The sequence below is a fragment of the Sebastes fasciatus genome, chromosome 23 (genome assembly GCF_043250625.1).
Source record: "Sebastes fasciatus isolate fSebFas1 chromosome 23, fSebFas1.pri, whole genome shotgun sequence".
In the NCBI taxonomy this organism is placed as follows: domain Eukaryota; kingdom Metazoa; phylum Chordata; class Actinopteri; order Perciformes; family Sebastidae; genus Sebastes; species Sebastes fasciatus.
This window is the reverse complement of record NC_133817.1, coordinates 12,384,505-12,407,716: the sequence shown is the minus strand read 5'-3', so window position 1 is coordinate 12,407,716 and position 23,212 is coordinate 12,384,505. Positions and strand designations below refer to the sequence as shown.

The following is a 23,212-nucleotide window of genomic DNA, read 5'->3' as shown; positions in this document are numbered from 1 at the left end:
AAGATTCTCAGACAGCTGACACTTTCACGGCTATCACCGGCAACACAGAACTTGCCGGGACCGAGAGCAGTGGAAATTTTGCAGGGTGGGCTTGAGAGGCATTAGCGGCGGTGCGACCGTGACGAGCCAATGATGCAGTAAAATCAAACAGATTCACGGGGGTTTGACACACATTGTTCACACGCTCTCTGCTCCCACATTACCTTTAAAAAACAGTATGAAATGAGTCTTTTGTGCTGAGATTTAAAGCTTAACTTCTTTTTTTTTTTTACAGTTTTAGACAAAAAGCTTTCTCAGAGGCGGAACTGCTCCTCATACAAAAAAAGCCTAATCTCAGTGGTTAAATTAAACCTGAACATTTAGAGTTCAGTCCAGGACAAAAGCAAGGGTGTCTTTAATTTAAAGTTGTGTGGTCCCACAGTCATATAATCATGTCCTTGTCAAAACATTTCTTTTATGACCTCCAGGTGAGCCATACTGTTTTTGTGTGAAGAGAACTGAGCCTGTGTTATATCCTTAAGGCTAAGTTTAGGATTTAGGAGTATTTTAACCTTCCAGCAAAAGAAACTTGAAAATGTCTCCTTTTACTTTAGACAATGTCACTATATTGTGGTGTGTTTATGCCAAGGGCCATCTCTCCCTTGATGGTGCATTCAGTTGCTGGCGGGGAAAGTGGGAGAGACATATTCGTCAATCTATGATGTGTTTCCAACAGAAGTTATGTTTGAACACAAAGTCTTTTAACATCATCACAGCAGTCTCCCCTTTACAGACATGCCCACTTTATGATAATCACATGCAGTTTGGGGCAAGTCATAGTCAAGTCAGCACACTGACACACTGACAGCTGCTGTTGCCTGTTGGAGAGTATTAAATGCTTGACAAATTTCCCTTTAAAGTACATTTTGAACAGATAAAAAATGTGTGATTAATCGCAATTAACTATGGATAATCATGCAATTAATCGCAATTAAATATTTTAATCGATTGACAGCCCTAATTTTAAGACCTTGCAAGACCTAGAGATACGCTGCTCAGTTACGTTTTCATGATTAAAAGAGGCATGTGAGTTGTTGTTTCCTCCACCATATGTTGTTGCTCTACTGTGTGGACCTGACTGGAGAAATTGGACAACCAGCAGTCAACTCTGTCACCTACAGACTGTCAGACACTCAGCTCAACAACACAGTGATGGCTCTAACAGCCTGCTGCAAACACAGTGACACCTATCTCCACTACGGTATATAGGCACTCAGCAGACAGCTAGTGCTCCCTGGTGCATTCACACGGCTACAGTATACACCACACACACACACACGCGCTTTCACACAACGATGGAAAGAGACGTGGGTTTGCTTTAAGTAGCGTAGAGACGGCATAAAGTCCAGATGGGCTGAAAATAATGAGAGAGCTCGCAACAGACTTCAGCAGTCATAATAGTTGCTCCTTTATTCTAGTCAGCAGACACCAAACACCTGGCAGCCCACCCCTCATTTTAATAGAGAGGAATAACAGACAAATGAGCCAATTTTAGGAGCATGTTTTTGGTTTTGTCAGCGCCTACTACTCTCAAAAGGTAAAGGGGTTACTCCTGACTGAGGCAATTTTACGGAAGCCCTGAGAGGCAAGTGAGAAAAAAAAATCTGGTGATCCATTTTCTACGTCTGATCTAAATTGTTTTCTCTCCCGTGTTTGTGACTGGTAAAAAAAGTTTTTGACAGGTAACAAAAAAAGTTTTGTCAGGATAAGTTTTCTAAGCAACTTTTTATCAGGATTTGTCAGATTTTTGTGTTTGTTGTTGTAATAATAATTTTTCGCTACAAGAGGCTGAAGTGCACCACTACCCCATGTTCTAAATGGGATTAAAAACCATCATGTTTTCTTCCAGGTGAGTTTTAATTTATTAAACTTGCTAACACAGTATTGGTGCCTTCAAATGAAAAACGTGAGCTTGTGTTTAGAAAATGAGAAGTCGTGTACACAATATGCTTGACGTTCAAGTGGTTAAGTCGTGAGAATACCACTGCTAAGCAACGGCAATATTAGCGTTACTGTCGGCATCTAGAAGCCACAGAAGCTAAATGCAAAGGCATAATGATAGAGGAAAAAGATGAGGCCGTTGGGAATATCAACATTTTCCTCAGACCTATTATAAAATTACAAATATACGACTAAATATCCGACTAAAATTACATTATATTAACTTATTATGCGCCGAAAAATGAACTTCCATGGGCTCCGCCATTTCTGACAACGTCAACAAACACATCACAACTCGTAAACTGGTGGACTCTTCTTGTGAACACGGTACCACGACCCCATTTGGAGGCACCAAAAATATGTACTTTGTGTTTAGACTGCATGGAGAAATGATCCTGGCATTAAAAAAAAATTAAAAAAATTGCCAAAAAATGTTTTCCCATCTGTATCACAGATGAAAAAAATTTGGAATTTAGAAAGAAAAAATTGTTTTCACTTGTTCTTAAGTCATAAACACGGGAGAGAAAACAATTTAGATCAGACTTCACCCGATTTTTTTCTCACTTGCCTCTCAGGGCCTCCGTAAAATGTGGTCTGCCACATCTGAAAAATATGCAATACTGATGAAACAAATACAAAATATCCATCTTCTTCTTGAGAATACAGTTCACACCATGGTTCATTTTAGGAAAGAGCCCAATGGTGGTTATATATATATCCAATAAACCAATAGATACAATAAGTCCTTTGAAGACTTCATCTGAAAAACTCTAAAAAGACTTATCAAAACAGAAAAGTATATTACAGTCTATCACTCTGGGGTTTTGCTCGCCAGCATTCAGCTGTGGTTTCTTCACCGAGGTCCGAGAGGCGAAAGAGAGAGAGAGCGAGAGAGGAGAAAAATCGATGCTCTGTTGACAAAATCAATAAGCACTCTCCTCCAAGGAAAAACAGTGAGTGATGCTCTAAAATAACTTAAGGATCCGCAGCTTTGGCCCGGAGCGGTGTGCTGATGGAGGTGACACTGGATGGGACTCGTTTACAATGAGCCATCCAAAACTGACAGCATTTCCTTTGAAACCCTGAAACTATACTGAGAATAAACTGTGTGGTCAGGCAGAGTTTGTTGGGTTTATACCTTTGAACCTAAAGGTATATACCATGAGGCTTAAGTACATAAAAATAGACTGAACTCCTTGTTGTGAATCTTGTTATTTAGAAGTCAAATGTTGAGTGTTAAAGGACAGTAGCAGTCAAATTATTGCACTTAAACTTTAGGTTTTCATACAGATTTGTGGTGCCACTAATGGCTTTATTAACGTTTAATGCATTACAGATCAGTTAAAAGCTATTAATAAAATTTAATTTGGGGTTGCGAGGTTCTGAAAAATCCAGGGGACTCGCCGGATCGTTTGACCACTGACCTTCTGAAAAAGTGTCACATTGGCTTTGGACATAATCTCCATTTATTAACACCATTACTATTTAAAACTAGAGACTAGAAAGATTAAAACATCTTTATTAATGGCTTATTCACCTTTATAACTGCAGACATGAATGGTTTATTATGATAGAAACCCATGAGAATGTATAAATGACTGTGTTTATCCTTTGGTTGTAATGTAGTTATACATGTTGGTAATCTATAAATCCTTGTAAATGTTAATAAGTTATTAATAAATATATTTACACTCCAGATGCTGTGCAGATGTTTTCCAGAAGGTCAAAAGTCTACATCTCCAGTTGTTTTGGATGGAAAATCCTGCTGATATATAAAAAGCGGGACACCGGAGACCTCTAACCTTAAATAAAAAAACAAGCATTTGTTTCTTTCTGAGCCTACTGTGGCACATCTCAGCACTGGAACAGCTACTTATGCCTTGCACCTTAATGCAAACACAAGGTGAGGTAAGGAGACAGTCTTTTAATGGAAGTGTCGGAGATGTGACAGCTTCGTATTTCAAGCTGGCAAACCACAGCGATAAGCAATCACCTCTGTAAAGGAACTGAGATCTTTTCTTTTCACCCCAAAATAGAAGCTCTGATTAACAGAAATCAAAATAAATACACCGTAAACTCTCTCTTTCTTAACCCCTAAATGCTCTACAGTCGCTTTACACTAATTCTGGCATTTCATCAAAGCTCACGACGCCTGATGGAACGCCATTTATCCAGTTACAGTGGAAATCAATGCATGAACCCAGCCCCTTATCTTATTCATCAAGCGTGTGTCTTCCAGTGAAAGGCACTTCTGTGCTCCTTAATTAAAGAAACCTGAGTCCCAGAAAGCAATAAAAGCATCGCCTAATTAACTACATTGTGTGACTCTTTTCTAGAGAGAGAGAGAAAGAGAGAGACAGAGAAATAGAGCAAGAAAGTAAAAGAGAGAGGGAGTATTGGCAGCATGTGCAACCCACTTCAACTCCCAGCACTTATCTCTTGTTCTGCCGAGCGACATGGCATGGAAAATGGAGTTTCTCTAATGGGCGGGTTGCGCATGATGAGATCCACGTTCGCTGTTCCTCAAGGCTCAAATCGCTCTTCAGCACTTTCATTGAAATGGTATGGCACCAGGGCACTAAACAATGAGAAACCTTCAAAGTACTTTAGACACTGAGAGTGACATATACTGTACTATATTGTAGCCCTCCCTTCTACTGTCTGCCTGTGGAAATTATACCGTTTTTGCTTCTATAGTGGGTCTAATGATAGAAGGTATTGTAAAAGCCCTTTGTGGAAAATTTCAGATTTTTGACTATTACACCGAGTACCCGAGAGTGCATATTTTGCACGAGGCAGTGTGCGGAATAAAGCACAGAAAATAATCCTGTAAAGTTGATGTAGTCTGTCTGAAACTCTAGTCTGTAGTCTAGATTCTTAAATTCGTTACACATCGGGGGAGTTTTTATTCGTGCGATAATTCGTATGTTAATAAAAAAAATTTTAACTGTTGTTTTTGTCATGAGAACGCAAAAAAGCGACTTCCGGAACAAGGTTGATTTCTCTGAGCTTTCACACCACAAATAAAGGCATCAACCAATCACGTTGTGCAGAACGGAAATATTCAATACGTACACTATATTGTACAACAACACGGAGGCTCCATAATCCGAGGGTATTACCATATAGGCGCAGATTGAACTTTAAGGTTGGGGGTTCACAAAAAGGAAATCTAGATGGAATGTGATGTATACAACTCAGAGAGGTCTAATGTATTGGGATGCGTGTGTAGCCTACATATTACAAGCGTAGGTGACAAAATCAGTTTGATTGCATTGTTTTCTATTGGAATGTCAGATTCTTAACTGGCTGCTAACTGGCCGGTTACATCTCCAGTCTGAACATGACCGTACAGCTGATATGTACGTTGGTTTGTTTACATGGCGTAACAGAAAGTGCATATTTAACACAGAGTGTCCGATGTTATTAAGCTATATGTAAATAAAACAACCACAAATCTATCTTGTTATCTTGTTGGTTTCTTATTCTGACAATAAGAAGACACATCAGGGTCGATATTATTCATCATTATAATATATAAGACGCATTTCTAAGTTATGACCAACAACTTGTCACGTATTTTAACATGGATATAGGAACGGGAAGAGGAAGATCTTGTGATACAGTCAAAAGCTCCAGATCAGTTACTGGATGGACCTTTTGGATTGTCTTGAGATTGAGATCAAGAAACGCAATAATTCATATTGACTGATCAGCATTAATATTGATGAATGCTTCAAATTAATGTCATTAAGATGGACGCCTGTGCTATAAGATGTCTCTGTTCTGACCCATCTCTCCTCTACATCCCTGGTAATGCAGAGCACTTTACATTTGACGGAACGCTTTTATGAGCTGGATAGAGTGTGATAGATGGATTTAAAAGGGAAGCGAGTGTGTGTGTCTAACATTGCATCTGGGTTATATCCACTTCCAGCAGGCCGCACTAATCCAATATGATGGGACCCTGTTGGTCAATTAACCTTGACATTATATCTTGTTATGCTCGTGAGAGCGACACTCTGTCCGCGCCCTTTCCCCGCTGTGGCTTGTTTAAGCAAACAATACGACTGCAGCAGGGTATACAGAAACTGAGAGCTGATCATGATGAAAGCTATCCTGTGTGTGAGTTGCTCCTCTTATACAAAAAGATGGGCTGGTCCATTTCTTTGTGATTTGGTTAAATTATCTCTATTCTGCCTGGTCCATTATTCTGATTATTATCAGAATAATGGACACAATGCATTTGCAGGAAATCCTAAGACACTACTTTAACAGTGCAGGAGGTGGATTTACAACAACAGATGGGATAATGAAACAAGATTGAAGAGCACTTATTGACTGTAATTTTGAGGCACAAAGAAAAGCAGAGCAGTTAAATGTGCTGCGTAAAGAAGAGTGAACAGTACTGTTTTTTTTTGCCTTCAGAGTAAAAGCGTATTCACACTGAATACATATGTAATAGTTCCACCTTTGGTTCAGCTCATTTGGCCATTCGGACTTGGGCAACTCCAAATATAAACTTCTTAGAGTACACTGTTGGACCCATAGACTGTTTATAAAGACGGACAACATGACAGCTCCCCAAAAGTGAAGCCAAAACATCTGGATCGCCCCCTGGTGGCTGGCTGCAGTATGGGTCATAAAACCCGCCTCCTCCATGTTAGCGGATGGGACATGGGCCAAACTAAAAAGTCAAAGTACATGTCAAATAAATTTTTCCCAAAGAAGTTTTTTTGTCATTTTAAGTAGTTCTTATCACGCTGATGTATATTCTAGTGTTCATTTTTCTGGTCAGTTTGGTTTTAATTAGTTATTTGATGCTATAAAAAGGGGGTGAGACGTCATGATTGATAGCTGTGATCGACATCTACTCTGAGTGAAGTAGTCGCGTAGCGGAGGCTCGGGAATTGTACGAGAAAGGAGATGTAAATTTAACTTTCCATAACTGTCACGAGTCTGTGTAATAGAACATGTGTCAATTTGATCATATATGTATTTATAGAGATATTACGGTTAATTGATGTGTCTTTCTGGCCGAACAGCTACCGTGGTGCTAACGTAGCAGCTAGGTGACTCACGCTAACAAGCCGAGGCTGCGCTTGGCTCGTGATTGGCTCGGGTGGGTGTGTGGGCGGGACTTCGAGACCGCGACTACTATCACTACTGTGCGAACTCTGGCTCCAAATGACGTAAAAATCTCAAGATGATAGCTCATGTGTCCGGGATATTTTGGCTTCACTTTTGTACAGTGTGAGGAAGTGGAGACGCGTCGTCCATCTATATATACAGTCTATGGTCAGACCTCAGAGAACCTAAATCCCACCTTCTATTACACAAGCTTTTAATGTTCAATATTTTGTCATTCAGAAGGACCATTTTTACCCACTAGACTGAAATATCTCAACAACTATCGGATGGATAGCAATGAAATGTTGAACAGAGGATGTATCCGAATGACTTTGGTGATCCCTCGAATGTTCCTCTAGTGCCAACATATGGTTGACATTTGTGGTTTTGAAATTTCTCTACAACTATTGGATGAATTGCCATTAAATTTGGTTTAAATTTAAAATTGTCCCATAGTTTGGTTTGTAACATTTTGAAAAAGGGGACAGACATGAGCTCTCTATAAGGATGGATGTAGGATGGATCCAATAGCCTGACAGCATTTCAAACTGTCTGGACTGTTGCTAATATTCAGCTATTTCTGAGTGTTCACGAGTGGAAAATTATGGAAAGACAGCACAAACAACTCATCATGTTTACAAAAGCTCCAGCACAGAGACTCATCACATATATTTGACCCTCAAATGCTGTCTAAATCTCAGAGAAGACGGAAGATGCTTCCCATCTGTTGACTGAAGACTCAGAGACAAGCTGGAGCAGGTTGAGACGGATCTGGCTTGCGTTTGACCAGCCCCTAATGGTGTCTCATGGCAGGCAAACTTTTGCAATGCGAGGGCAGAGAGTAGACAACAAGGCTTGTCGCCAGAGCAGCAGGCAGGCAGAGACGAATGGCTCCGCTGATCCGCCAGCGTAATCCCCCTTAATAAACTCTGCTGTCTGTTGACTGTGAGCAGCCACAAAGTCAAACAAGTTGATTCAAGCTCTGACGTATCTTTTTGTATATTCCCTTTAGATCTGTCTCGTGTTACACCACAAAGTCTTTTTGTCTTGGAGTCTTATTTTTGTATTTTTAGCCGCAACCCTCAGCTGTATGACACTCTTGTCAGTCAGCACCAAAAGTGTCCTCAACCAAAGAATCTCTTAATCGACTAACGCTCATTCGATTTTGGCGACAAATCGATTACTTGATTTAATCATCAGATGTGTAAAACTGAGTTTCTCCAATACAATCACAAAAGAGCACCACTTTAAATCTTCTGTTTATCAGAGATGTGCTCTTTAGTTTCTTGACAATAAGTCGTTCAGCATGAAAAAAGCATAAAAAACGACTAATCGACTAAAGAAATCTTAGTCGACTAAGATCAAAACGACCGATTAGTTGACTAATCAACTACGATGAGGCGGCCTTGCTGACTTGAGACAAAGACAATATAAATATATATCCGGGAAGATGCCGACAGCAGAAACACCTGATCAGTCATGTGAGTTAAATGTTCGCTACATCAAAATTTATTCGGCAAAGGCGTTTCCATATCCCATGTAGCGCATCAACACTTTCAAAAAAGGCAAAAACCACCTCAAACAAGCATCAAAACTTTTGCGCAATTGAGAAGGTTTTAACAAATATTGCCGTTTTCTAATGCGATAATACAAATAATACAAAATGTGCATAAAAACATGTTAAAAACGCGGCTACATGAAAAGCTTTCTTGTATATGTGCTGTTGTGGGACACAGCAAATAAAGACAACATGAACTTAAATGCTGTTTGTCAAATAAAAAAATTAATTAAAATGAAATGGATTAAGAGAACTGTTTCTGTTTACAATACAAGTTTCAAGTGTTCTTATCTTAAATTAGGCAGAATATGACAGAATGCTCCACTAGAGGGGAAAAATATACATATTATTATTTAATTTTTGCAGCTTTTTAAATTGTTTGTGTGCGAGTGCCTTTGGTTGCTGAAAAGCACAAAGAATAAGAAAAAAGAAACTCCATTATTTATTTTTCCTGAAATGTCAATCGTGTGTGATTCGGAGTAATGGCTGGTGGAGCCAACAGTCATGGATCAAACAGCTTCTGTGCTCAGAGGTTAATTGTTATCGGGGAAGGCAAGCCTTGGGTGTTTAGAAAACTTACTAAGAAATTCAATACTCTGGTTTCCTTGGAGGCAACCTCTCTGCTGCAATCACAATATGGTTTAGTGTGATTACATAGTCGGACCTCAGCGTGTGTGTCGGGGGTGTGTGTGTGCAGGATCATTCACAAATTGATTAGACGGCTTCATTTATGTTGCAGAAAAAAGGAATGATTGTACACACGTTTTGTGCAACACAATCCTGTTGATATATTCTAATTATCACTTATCGCCTCTGATTTCCATCGCCGTAGTGGGCGCATTTCACTACTTCTTCAAATGTTATTTATATTAATGTTTTATTTAGTGTGTATATCTAGCAAAAAAAAGGCTGGTTTCAGCTTTTCCAATGTGAGCATTTGCTGCTTTTCTTGGTTTTACATCTTAGTAAATTGAATATTTTTGTTTTTTGTACTGTTGCACTGACATAAAAAAGCAATTTGAAGACATCACCTCGAGCTCTATGAACTAATTATGGACATATTTTCACTATTTTCAGACTAGCAATTAGCCGATTAATGGAGAAATCCTCAACAGAATAATTAAGAATATTAGTTGCAGCCCTACAGCGCATCAAATGTGAAGACCATAACAAAACCATCTCTTTATAACTAGACTTCACCAAACTAGAATACCCAGAGGTGACATTACTGGATAAAATATGCACGTAAACATATTTTTGGGACTTTTCCTTGAAAAAAAAGAAAAAAAAGCAAGCACAGTAAATGCAGAAAGACTGAGATAAAGTCTGCTGGTTTTTGGATTCTTGGCCGAGGCAATATCCCCAGCTCAGAGATATGTCCCGCAGATCCTGATGGACAGAAATTCTGCAACAAGTTAGTCCAGTCTGACAGCCCCAATGCGACCAGCCTCAAAGCCTGCAGGGCTTAAACTGGGTTATAAGCCCAAAAAGAAAACCGTCTCCAGTCGCGATAGCTGAGCATGCAGCATCTCCTCTCGCATATTCCTTGTTGAATCTGCCGCCTGACTTTCTCCAGACAGTATCGATATTCCACGGAGTAAACAAGTCTTGGGGCATTCATCATCAGCTTGGCAGCACCGGGGAGCAAACATTGCTTTTGATTGAGGGGATGAGGAGAGAAAACAGTAATTTAAAACCCTCTGTAACGGACAGGCTATTTTTTTGGGATGCTCTCAGATAAGTTTTCTGCCCCACAAAAGAAGCCCAGAATTATTTTTTTCTCCAGATAACAATGTCAAAGCAATACTGAATCGTCTACTTCTAAAGATGATGTTAAAAAGTTGTCAGGCTTGGGCTAGATGTGGTAGGAACAGCAATGCATTTGTAATACTGAGCCAAATGGGACATCAACCTCAGTAACCACATATTGAAATCACAATACTGAACATTGTTGATCCTCTTTATTCACCTTCTGCACCAAAGCACAGTTTCAAAATCAAAATCTCATTTTCCGTCAGTGAAAATGTGTCGTTCAAGCCCACATGGAAGATAAAGTTGAAACTGTGAGTTATCGGACTATAAATTAGGTCTTTTATTTTGTAAATATGCAACATAGTGCAAATAAACCTTCCTCTGTGGAATGAGCAATTGTTCATGTTGACTCCCTGCGCTATTATTGTTTTTTTGAATGGTGCTGCTGTTGGTTTTGAGCTATATTGAATGTTTTATGGTGTGACTACATGTTGTTTTGTTATTATTGTCATTACTAGTTCAACTGTTGTTGATTTTAGTGTTTTTTTTGTAGTTTCCTTGTTTTTTGTTAAATTTTTGACTTGTCATTTGTTATTATTGTCATTAGTAGTTTTATTGTTGTTAATTTTAATGTTTTTCTTTTGTTTTTTTGTTAAATGATTGACTTGTCATTTATTATTATTGTCATTAGTAGTTTTATTGTTGTTAATTTTAGTGTTTTTTTGTAGTTTGCCTGTTTTTCTTTTGTTAAACTTTTGACTTTCCATTTGTTACTACAGTATTGTTGTCATTAGCAGTTATATTGTTGTTGATTTATTGTTTTTGCTCTGTTTGAAGTTTGTTTTTCTTTTATTCCCTCTTTTTGCTTTGGATTTTTATTACATAATTGTTGTTTTTGTACGGACCCCAGGAAGAGTAGTTTCTACTGTGGTGGTAACTAACAGGGATTCTGGGTAAATAAGTAAATAAATGAAACCTGTGGAAAGAGGAGCATAACTGGTGATATCATTTGTGTCTTTGCTGAAGAAATAGGGCTTCTCTTCCACCGCAGCCATTTCCTGTTGCGAGTATTACTTCCACATGAGCCTGTGGATATATTCATGTCTTGATTTCTGCTGAATGCTGATACCCTCGGATCTCCAGGCAGTGCTTTATCCCGGATGACACAATGACATCTCATATACTGACAGTAATACTGAAATATTCTCCGGGCAAATACAATACAAATGCAGTTGTGGAAGTATTAGGTTTGAAGGTTTGGTGATAAAAAGGGCAGGATGTCTTTTATTATGTGGAAATGAAGAAAACATTTTTGACTGAAAGCACAAGTATGATAGAAAAAAATGAAAATCAAACAGCAAATAATAAAGCCAGCTATGCATAATTTAGCAATTTATCATGTCAAACACTTGAATTATTGTTACCAGATGTTGATTCTCCACTTCAAATAACCCCATAAGACAATTCCATCTGAGCCAATCGGTGCATGAAATACTCAAATGTGTTGTTGACTCAAGTAACAAAATGAAAGAAGCAGTAAATTATTTGTTCACCTGATTGACTGGAAGTCTTTTAGCAAAGATCACAGCGGGTAACGCTGCCGTTTTCTTGTGCGTCATCGACAAAAGTTCACTCGCATTTTAATCATTTTTGAGTCATGGCTCCACTACAATCACGCTGAATGGATTGAATGGTTTGAATCAGACGGAGTGTAATTATAGACACATCACATGTAGTTGCAAGGCTACTGAAAAACAGCATTGATGAAAGCCTGCAAACTAGTGGATTTGTGATATTTTTATTTGAATGGATGTTTTTGAGATATTCAATTCAAACTTTCTGTTTGAGATTAATGTACTTCTGATTGAATTGTCATTGTATGACGCTTGAATTGTTAGATGTTTATCTCCCTGGGCTTCTTGGATGGTTAACCACAACTGAAATAGATCTGTTTAGATGAATTTCGTGGTTTAGAGTAAATGTCAAGTATCAAACTTCATTTCAAATCAGACAATTCATCATTCATCACTGCATCCATCCTAATAAATGCAGGCAAATCAACATATGAGTCATGTGGTTGTTGCGTAACACTCCATTGTTTACAGGGGCACAAACTTATCATGGAAAAAGGGTGCAACGATTATTTTCGTTATCAATTGTTCTGACGATTATTTTTGTGAATAATTCATTAATTATTTGGTTTAAAATTTTTTAAAAATACAGAAAAGTGTTCATCAAAATTTCCCAGATTCCTGTATGCTTTGAGTCCTATATAGAACATGGAGTAGTGGTGCACCTCAGCGTCTTGTGGCCGAAATTAATATTACAATAATAAACGCTTAAAAAAAATTCACCTGACAAAAAAAGAAAAAAAAAACCCAACTAAACTTTTTTTTTTTAACCAGTTTTCGCAGATGAAAAAATAAAAGTAACATAGAAAAATTATCCTGACAAAACCTTTTTTCTCACTTTTTCCACATACTGTATGAAAATAAATTGAGGAACATGAAAGATTATCCTGTTAAAACCTGTTTTTGATCAGTTCATAAACACTGTAGAGAAAACAATTTAGATCAGACTTAGAAAATAGATGATCACCAGATTTTTTCTCTCACTAGCCTCTCAGGGCTTCCGTACAGAAGACTGAGAAAAAAAGCAAATAATTAATTTTGAAAGACTCAAACAAGTGAATTTTTGTCATTTTTAATTGCTTCTTAACTTCTTGTTTCAGCTCTAAAATTGTCCTACTCTTGTACCAGAGAAAGTAGACACAACTTACATGGGATTTTGTTCAGCTCATTCATGAACTTGTCCTTCAGCTTGGAAAAGTCCTCGTCCTTCTCGCCGCCGCCCGGGCCGGCCATGTTGGTGGTGTTGGAGCCAGCCGTGGCGGAAGAGGCGGTGGTGGACTCGGGCGCCGCCGCCGCCAGCGCTTCCCTTCGACTCTCAGCCATCGTGGCGATGCTGGGCAGCCAGGCAGATGCTGGACAAGCGGAGAGACAGAGAAAGGGGAAACAGAGTGGGTTAGATTTTTATTTATTTTTTTGCCGCTGTGACAGATGCATGTCAGAGGCAGCGCGCTCGCCTTGTCAGATGAGTGAGTTGACGCAGACCGTGTGAGCAGCTGCTGGCTCAGCCTGGGTAAACATCAGCTGGGGTCCAGAATGAATTGGCCAGCGCGCTGAATTCAGAACAAAGCTACTCACTCACTGCTTAAACTCCAGATTAGCATCACAGAGCAGAGATAAACTGATTATTTATTACTCTCTTACAGCGCAGGCAGTAAATCTCGGCACTGCTACTGGCTTAATTGAGATTCTGGGCTTTTAGAAGTCAAACGAAACAGGTACAGTAAATAATGTTGCAGTGCGGAGAAGATTACTCAGCCACTATCTTATCACACCGTGCTCTTTGTGCACAGCAGGTGTATTTACTTTACATTCAGGTCTTTTGTGAGGACGAAACAATGTGTTGCTTATGTTAACCGGTGCTTTGTATTTACTGTATTTGTGGATACAGTCATGTGTTCATGCATGTGTAATGCTGTGTAATGTACTGTACAGTTTACATGAACATGTTGGTCATCACATCACTTTGAGAGGTTGGTTGGTTTAGGACAACAAAAGCAGTCCCTTACAATATATCACTCTGACTCTAAAGACTCTATGGCTTTATGGTGTTGTAAGTACCAAAAGACAGTATATACAGTACTCTATATATTGAGCAGGAATTGTGTGTTGATTGTATACAAATATACAAAATTCTAGGCAATTAGGGCTGCAACTATGGATTCTGTTTCAAATAAATTAATTTGATGTTTTTTTATTTTAATTTTTTAGTCTATGAAATGTCTAAAAATTTCCAAAAGTCCAATGTGATAGGTGATAGATATTATCACGATACTTAGGTCACAATACGATTTAATTTTAATTTTAAACATTTTCAATATGCTTAGTATTGTAAGATATATTGCGATATATTACCTTTTTTCAACTGCAAACTATGCAGTTTGTCAACATCTGTTTTACCTAATAAGAGACAGTTTACACTGTGTTCATCTCAGAGTTTACACTCACATATCTTGGAGGTCAGAGGTCAAGGAACCCCTTTGAAAATGGCCATGCCAGTTTATTCCCTCTCCAAAATTTAGAGTACATTTGGAGCGTTATTTTTTGGTTCTTTCCAACAAGCTAACATGACATGGTTGGTACCAGTCAATTCCTTTGATTTCATATGATATCAGTATCTCCACTCTAGCTTTAAGACTGAGCCAATTACAATCTCTTAAAGACAGATTAGTGGCCAGGGAGTTATTAAGAGGTTAATAGTTTATATAATAAAAGATACTTGACGTCCGTGTATCAATATAATATGGCCACACAAAGTATCCCAAAGTATCTGTATTGATTTTTTCCCCTGCCCCTAGGAGGTGACATCTTCAAGTTTCTTGTTTTGTCTGACAAGCGGTCCAAAACCCAAAGAGCTTTAATTTAATATCATATAGGACAAAGAAGAGCAGCAAATATTCACATTTGAGAAGCTGGAATTAGTGAATGTTTGTCATTTTTGCTTGAAAAAATGATTAAAACACTTAACAGATGATCAAAATAGTTGCAGATGAATCATCTTTATTTTTTGTTTCAGCTCTACAAGCAATAGAATAAAGCCAACTGTGTAAACAAGTATGTCCTGGAGGGTAAACCTACATATATTAGTTGAACCTACAGTATGTTTTTCATGCATTAAAACAGCAAGTGTGGAATTTGGAGGCTGATAAACATTTAAAATATATATTTATTATGTAATTTCAACACAAAAGTAAGTATTTTGATAGGAAAACAGGCATCTTTCCTCGGTTTTCCTCGGTCATGACACACGTCTGTTGGGCAAATCTACTGCAGACAGGAACTATTTATTGTCCACTCTTTGTGTGCAGGTTGTAATTTGGCTCTGTCACCATAGCAATCAAAGAGGATAATGGCACACTAACGGTGCAGAGTTTTTCCACCAGTACACAGCAAAGGTTGATGGCACCTCCTTTGCCACACTGCAGTGCTCATTAAACTCATATTTTCTCATTTACAGTTTTGTTTCATAAAGACCATTGCACTGGTGCCGACAGAAAGACTTTTTAAAGGCGTCTATGTAATTGAAAAATCGAAATCTTACCCTCAGAAAGGCCTCTAATGATATCCGTTTCGAAACCTCAAAGAGCTGAGCACAAAATGTGGCGGCAATTCATCCTAATATAATCTTTAAAAACACGAAGGGGAAAGGAAAGCTTCAGAGAGCTGAAATCCAATTCGTGTTTCTTTGAATGTATAAAATTAGGTTCGCGAAGGCGGCGAGGCAATTTCGACTGAATTACAGCAGAGATATGAAGTGTCGTTTCAATATTTGTGCTTCTCGGATACAGTTTAGCTGCATCTGGACACTTTGGGCGTTCCATTCTCCTGAATTCATCTATAGACAAAGTTGATGTGGTACCGATGAGTATCAGTTCAAGGAAGAAAGTAAACTATGAGTTACTGTTGGCCACTGTGCAGCTTCACAGAGTAGTTGTGTAGTAGCATATTCCCTTGTTTACGTAGCTCTGACTGAGGGAGGGAACGATCTGGGAATTCAGTCTGGCAACCAGCCACGACCCCGTTTCTATAAAATCTAGGTTAGCACTGCCACTGTTGAGACTGGTGCCAGCAACAAACGCAGTCAGTGGGTTTAATAAACAAAGTACATCTGTGCAAAATCAATTGGCCTTCGCATACGTGAAGGATTGTTCTTGGGAGACTTGGAGGAAATATATTTATTTCAAACTGTTGCCTGGTAGTTGGATCCAAGAGGACACGGAGAAAACGCCTACTATAGAGGACATATTCACAGTTATTGCAACACATGTGGGTAAATATTTGACCTCATAGTTTGCTGTAGGGCTGCACAATTAATCAACATTTTATCAAAAATTCATTTGTACGCCTCTTTAGCGTGTAAGTTTTGAGCCACGCAACAAAACGACAGTAACGTTCACAGGTAATGTCCTTAGTTAGGTTCAAGGCCTATTGAAAGAGACTGGGACACGGGTCTTGGGGTATGGGGTATAACACATGCGCAGTGTAACTGGATCTGCGGTCGTGCATTGCGATTGGCTCAATTTCGGCGAGTGCAGACCAGATTGTTGTACCCCGAAGATATGACGCGTTGATGACGTGTGACCTCTCCTCTTTCCAACCTCCTTGGTTAAGTTTAAGAAAAACTTCATGGTTGGGCTTAAAATAATGACGTAAACTAAGTAAAATATGTACGGAAACGAATTAACAGAAGTACGGAAAACAGGTCACAAACGTCACTAACGTAACTTCAAAATAACTCTTTGGGACACAAACACCAGTCTCCGGGTTGAAAGTCATGTGTCTATTGGACCATTCCACCTTCCCTCCCGCCATAAGCAGTCTTTCTCACTGTTTATTCTACGACACTAGCTCTGAGCAGTAGCTTATTTACGCGGTTGCGCTTACATTGCATGCAATACAGACTACACAGTGTAAAAATGACACGCCTAAAGCAAGAACGGTGTTCTTATTGCATGCAAGATGACTTGCGTGTCCTTCATACACCACTTAGTGCGACTGAGCTGATTTTACAGTAAATCAAATATTGCGGTGCTGCAGAGATGTCCTGGCCTACGCATCATATTCTTAAGACTTAAGATAACATCTTTATTTGGTACAGACCCCCGCAACAATCACACCATAATAATTTGAATATGTTTTTCAATGAAAATGAGAATAATGATGTAAAATTAGATATTTTTTAAAAATCATTCAGCCCTATTTGGCAGACAACAACAGAAAAACAGAAAAGGTTGAAGAGAAAACACTGTCAAAATGTCTTCAGAATAACGTCATTGTTGTGTTAAAAGAAGATACAAACTATGTTTAAGCACTTTTTTACTACATTGACATCAAACTGAATATACAGTGAACAAGGACTGTGGACTGGGAAAGTGGTATTTACAGATTTTACAGTTTTTTTTATGGATGTGCGTCAACAAGTATAGCAACATGCCATGAATGACATTAATGGACACTAATGCACACACTGACATTTTCTCTATCAGTAAATCCAGCATATCTATCAAAGAGCAGAGAGACTTCGCCGCAGCAAATATCACGGACAGCGGATGTTTGATGTGTACATCAGACAAACATCCTGCTTTAAAAGTGTTGAAAAAAACAGCAAAAAGCAACATTAGTCATCAATGTATGATGTCAAATATGTAATTATATTGTCCCACCACAGGTATATATAAGGAGAGTAATATTCTGGGTGTATATTTGTCAGCAGTCCAAGGTAAAATCAATCCAAGAAAGGCCCATGTTTCCACACCTAAATCGATGTCCTTTTGTGAATCTGAATCCCGACACTGACATTACATTACGTGTCGGGACATTACATGGTGTGCAACAGAAATCGCTCAGGGAGACGCAACCGGAGCAAAGAATACAGAACATCAAAGAACCAGAGGCAACACGCTTATTCAAATTCAAATACAAACAGCGGCTGGAGAGGAAGCAGGAGTAGACTAATAGTGGCGTAATCCTTAAACACATTTAGTGACGCCTCAATCCCGACCAGCCGCAACAGAAAATGAGGTTATTTCTGCTGCTGGCTTGAAGTCTGTATTCTTGGGAAACGTATATGTACAGCTAAATTTACTGAACCATGACTCATTACAGTTTTCTGTCTTGGTTTCCTTAGTGGAAAAGTTCATATAATTACAAGACTTGTTTCATATGTCCCAATTATAAGAAAACCAGGGTTCGTAAACAGAAGTCACACAGACTGACACGTAGCTCTTTAATGAGAGAGACTCTGATAAACCGTCATTCCTCTGGGTTTGACTTATTGGCAGCAGGGGAGGCAAAACATTATTTACTATTTGCATTGAATCTTAAAAGAACACTACTGATTTTTTTTGATTGATAACCCTTTTTAGGCAGATAAGCAACTTACTACGTTTACATGCACACTGATATTCCACTTTGATACGGGTCATGTAAACAACATATTCTGTTTGGATATTCTGAATTAGGCCTTATTCCGAATGGAGCATTTTCCAATTAAGACATGTTGGATATGCCAATATTATTCAGGTTTTAGGAGCATGTATACAGTACATTCAGAATATGCATCTCAATTGGTGTTTTTACGGCAGTTTGCGACATGCTGCCTCTTGCCTGTTTACGACCAGCTCTGTGCGTTGTGCACAAACCGAGTGGCTGACAGTTTTTGCAGAGATGCATGACCTAAAGAAAAGCCCACATTTCTGGTCGGAAGGAGAAACACACCTACTTCTAAACATTACGAAAGACTTGGATATCAACAGGTTTTTGGATATGCGCAAATATCGCGACGTCGACCTTTTCAAGAAGGTGGTTGAAGGAACATTTAAACGGGAATATTAGTGAAATATTCATTTTCATTAGCCATGTAAACAGCTTAGTGGGAATATTGTCTTTTATTATTTTGTGCATGTAAACGCAGTCACTAAAATATCCTGTGAAACCAAATGCCCATTGTTAAAATCCACCACTGAGGAGATGAAACAAAGAGAGGCAGAAGCTCAGGATGCTGCTGCTGATGTTCTGCCACCAGGCTAGCAGCAAGCATGGCTCAGTAGTGGCCAATTAAACTAGCTGGGACAATTAACATCAGAGCCGCCAGAAACCAGCAGGTTAGAGCTGACTGGTAGAGAGTGACCTCTGGTCCGGCGCAGTGCTAGTCCCAGTGTGTGTGCGACAACAGGGTGCTTGAAATGAGAAATAAACCAGAGGAATAAAAACACCTGCTGACAACTGCAGTGCATGTGGCTTAGCCAGGCACTCACAACTGGTGGTGTTTGCCAAGAAAACCAATGAAGGATCGTATCCTGGCACTGCCTTAGCCACTCCAACTGGTTGGACAGGTTGCATGTACAGAGGAAGAGAACATCTGAGGAGGATAGTAAAGGATTTAGGCCAAAAAATGTTGACACAAAGTGAGAAAAAAGCAGCTTCATGTGTAGGAGGAGGTACAATATACAATTGGCAATGACAAGAACTGTTAGAGGAGGAAAAAAAAGACAACTGTTGCCAAGAGAAACAAATGATTGTAACATAATGTATCTGTGTTTGTATGGCCAGTGATACTGTAAATCATTGGCTCTGTTTATAACTTGGTAACAGTAGCCAGGTAGCAAAGCTAATATGAATGGCTGGTTGATGGTGAAGGTTCATTTTTTTTTGCCTCCACCTTCGCAACCACACTTAATTAATGATTGTTCAGCTGTTACGTGTTGCAAGACTACGTATATGTCAAGTGTATTTACACATTTGTTAGAGACATGATAAGGAGCTTATAGGCTAACTCAAAAGGGCAAGTTTGAGGGTTTGCCTTGAAGATACTCACTTGCACATGTAGATATTATGGTTGTAGTTTTAAATTACCCAGACAGTACCTTTATGTAATTAGCACCAAAAAGTTGCTCTAAGCCAAACATAATGACTTCTCTGCACAATTTGTCCTATTTCGCCTCCTCTGATGTTCATTCGAAACCAAAGACACATTAATAAACCGGTGGAAAATGACATGTGATACATGGCCTTGTTTAATTATCCTACGTGTACAGTAAGTAATGGCTGATAATTGGCTTCCATCTTCTTACACAGTCCTCCTGTACTTACTCTGAATTTTCAGTTACTTCAATTGTGTACATTTGGTGCCACCCAAGTATAATAATACTGCTTTTATACAGGCGGTTCTGAGAAGTGAAGCCAATGTGGAAGTTTCTTACACTTGCATTCTTTCTAATAGCCAGCAGGGGGCGGCGACTCTGGTTGCAAAAAGAAGTCTGATTGTATAGAAGTCTATGAGAAAATGAGCCTACTGCTCACTTGATTTATTACCTCAGTAAACATTGTAAATATGAGTTTATGGTCTCAATCGCTAGTTTCAAGTCTTCTTCAATACAGCATGATGTTCATTTAGTAAATCATGGTCCCATTTAGAGTCAAATAGACCATAAAGCAGGGGATGCTTTAGGGCGTGGCTACCTTGTGATTGACAGGTCGCTACCACGGCCTTTATCGTCTTACAACTTTAACCCTTTCAAGGTGTGTCTTCATAGTTAGTTTTAACATTTTGTTTGCCTAAAAATGTCTTATTCATCATTTGTTTGTACATAGCTCCACCCTCTCGTGTCTGTTGTTGTTGCAAAAAACCAAGAAGGCAACGGCCAAAAACCAAGAAGGCAATGGCCAAAAACCAAGATGGTGACGGCCAAAAAACTAAATTGTAAAAGCAAAAAACCAAGATGGCAACAGCTAAAAACCAAGATGGTGAAAGCTAAAAACCAAGATGGCAATGGCTAAAAACCAAGATGACGACAGCCAAAAACCAAGAAGGTGACGGCAAAAAACCAAGAAGGCAGTGTCTTAAAACCAAGAAGGTGACGGCCAAAAACCAAGAAGGCAGTGTCTTAAAACCAAGAAGGTGACGGCCAAAAACCAAGAAGGCAGTGTCTTACAACCAAGAAGGCAACGGCGAAAAAACAAGAAGGCAGTGTCTTAAAAACAAGATGGCGATGGCCAAAAACCAAGATGGCGACAGCCAAAATACTGAACTCAATGCTTCAAAACATATACAGTTTATGCTTTTACATCAATTATCACCGAGGTGATACTTCTTCACAAGCATACAGTATTGCGCTGCTTTTATTTATCAAGTACGTCTTATCCTGTCTAACTTACTAAGATCACATTCCTGAACTAACCATAACCTTACTGGACATTCAGGACTGTATATAGCCGTAGAAATGTCCCATCAGCACAACAATGCTACTAAACTGACACAATAATGTATTTTTAGATGAACCAGCTTGATTAAACAAAGTTTAAATCCCTTGTGGTGACGCTGAACTCTGCGAACAAAAGCAATTCTGAGTCGCTAGCATGAGACGGTATTCACAATCACTTTCGTGTTTACCAGCTGTTGCTTCCAAACATACTGCGAAAGCAAGATAGCACCGCACTCTCCAGCTGTGACTTTAACACTCAGCTAACACTTGTTTAACAACATCTTTTGTCTGTCACCAACAGACAATTTCAAGACGTGTCATGTGGTTAGCTGCTGAGAAAAATACTTCTAAAAGAAAGATAAAAAATACAGTAACTAGTTTAGAAAAAAAACTATGAACTAAGCAAGAAAAACTTGAGTCATTAAATAGTTTAAACATGAATTTAACTTCATGTAAAGAGTGGCAATGCACCTTCTCCTGTCGCGAACAAGGCATCCATTGGTTAACTCGGCCCTCTCAACCTCCCCCTTTGTTGCACGGACGCCTACGCATGTCCATGTTCACTCAGCCTCCCTTTGGTTTCCCTTTGAAACGCTGCAAGGTTAGTGTGGGGGCTGAGCCATTGAGAGGCACGCCTGGCAATGACAGAGATACTTCAACACGGGCGAGGACTTTTAGGGAGCACAATGATGCTCTGCAGAGTGCATGTGGGAGCCTTCCTCTATAGAAAAATAATTGATCACGCCGTGACGGGGTGTTGCACACAGGCTTTCACTCAATATTTCCAAGGGAGATCATGTCTGACGCGCTTGTACGAGGATGTGTAATACACAAGGAGCTACGTTTTTTTTGAAAAGACAATAATTACCCTGAAGAATTCGGCAGGCAGTGGATGCAAATTTTTATGTAAATCCCAGTGAATTAAGAGACCTTCCAGGATGAGACATGCATCTGAATGAAATAACGTTCCCAAGCTTTTAAATCGTTTTCCTCAGGGTTGTGTAACGCTGATGCTTCTCAATCTCCGATATGTTAGCAGTGTGTGTGTGCGAGGAGGACCACCCTCGGAGTTTGTTATGTCTCTCGCATCAGGCCTGGCGAAAAATGAAACATTAATTCAGCTCATATTTGCACCTTAATGACTACTTGCTCCTTCAAGCATAAGACGGCAACTTCCGTGTTATCTCCATTGTCTGCAGCGCCTCACAGCAGGTGGTCCACTTGAACAGCAGGTGGATCAGGCTTTTTTTTTTTTATCTTTATGGAAAACCTGAGAGCCTTGTTGACCTTTTTCCCTTTCCAAGGGTTGTCATCGCTATGTAATCATACTGTATATCGTCTGCAACACAAATGTTAATGTCTGCCCTGTCACCATTATGACTCACTTGGAAGACAGCTTTACACTTATGTCTTTTCCACTCCAATGATAACATTCAATCTTGCATTATTGTAACCTCTTGGGTGATTCAAGCAAATTTGACAAAAGAAAAAAGTAAATTTAGGAGACACTAAGAATTGATATAACCCATTATCAACTTTCACAGTCATTCCCACCTTCACTACGCTGCAGGATGCTTGTTTCCCTCTTTCTGTTTTTTGCTCCAACCATTTCTTTGGAGGTGTGCCGCTCAGGTGCAAAACCCCAACCCAATTACATGGCCGCCAGATGGCCCAGCAGGTCCCCAATGCAGTGGCGAGGCTGGCACACAGCTCCCTCCTATCACCTCTCTCTCTCTCTCCATCTTTCTCTGGAGCTCGCTCTCTCTCCCTCTCTAACTGGGTCAGCTCCCTCGCTCTCTACCTCCCTCTATCCTTCCTGATATCTCCTCCATCATCCTTTTATGTCCCCCCCCCCCCAATACCAATGGGTTTTTGTTTTTCCCCAACCTGGGCAGTCGTATTGCCATTAACATGACCATTTCTACAATTTTGAAAGATTAAAAAAACAAAAACACAATAGA

At 39.3% G+C, this 23,212-nt stretch overlaps 1 protein-coding gene across 7 annotated transcripts in view; it reads right to left on the bottom strand.

Moving 5' to 3' along the window:
- The window catches only part of syt1a (synaptotagmin Ia), a 182,043-nt gene that overhangs the window by 31,596 nt on the left and 127,235 nt on the right, over positions 1–23,212 (bottom strand). For all 7 annotated transcript variants that reach the window (XM_074625317.1, XM_074625319.1, XM_074625316.1 and 4 more), the window contains one exon: positions 13,200–13,403. In XM_074625317.1, the coding sequence (XP_074481418.1) occupies positions 13,200–13,374 (175 nt within the window). In that variant the 5' untranslated portion in view covers positions 13,375–13,403. The remainder of the gene's footprint in view (positions 1–13,199; positions 13,404–23,212) is intronic.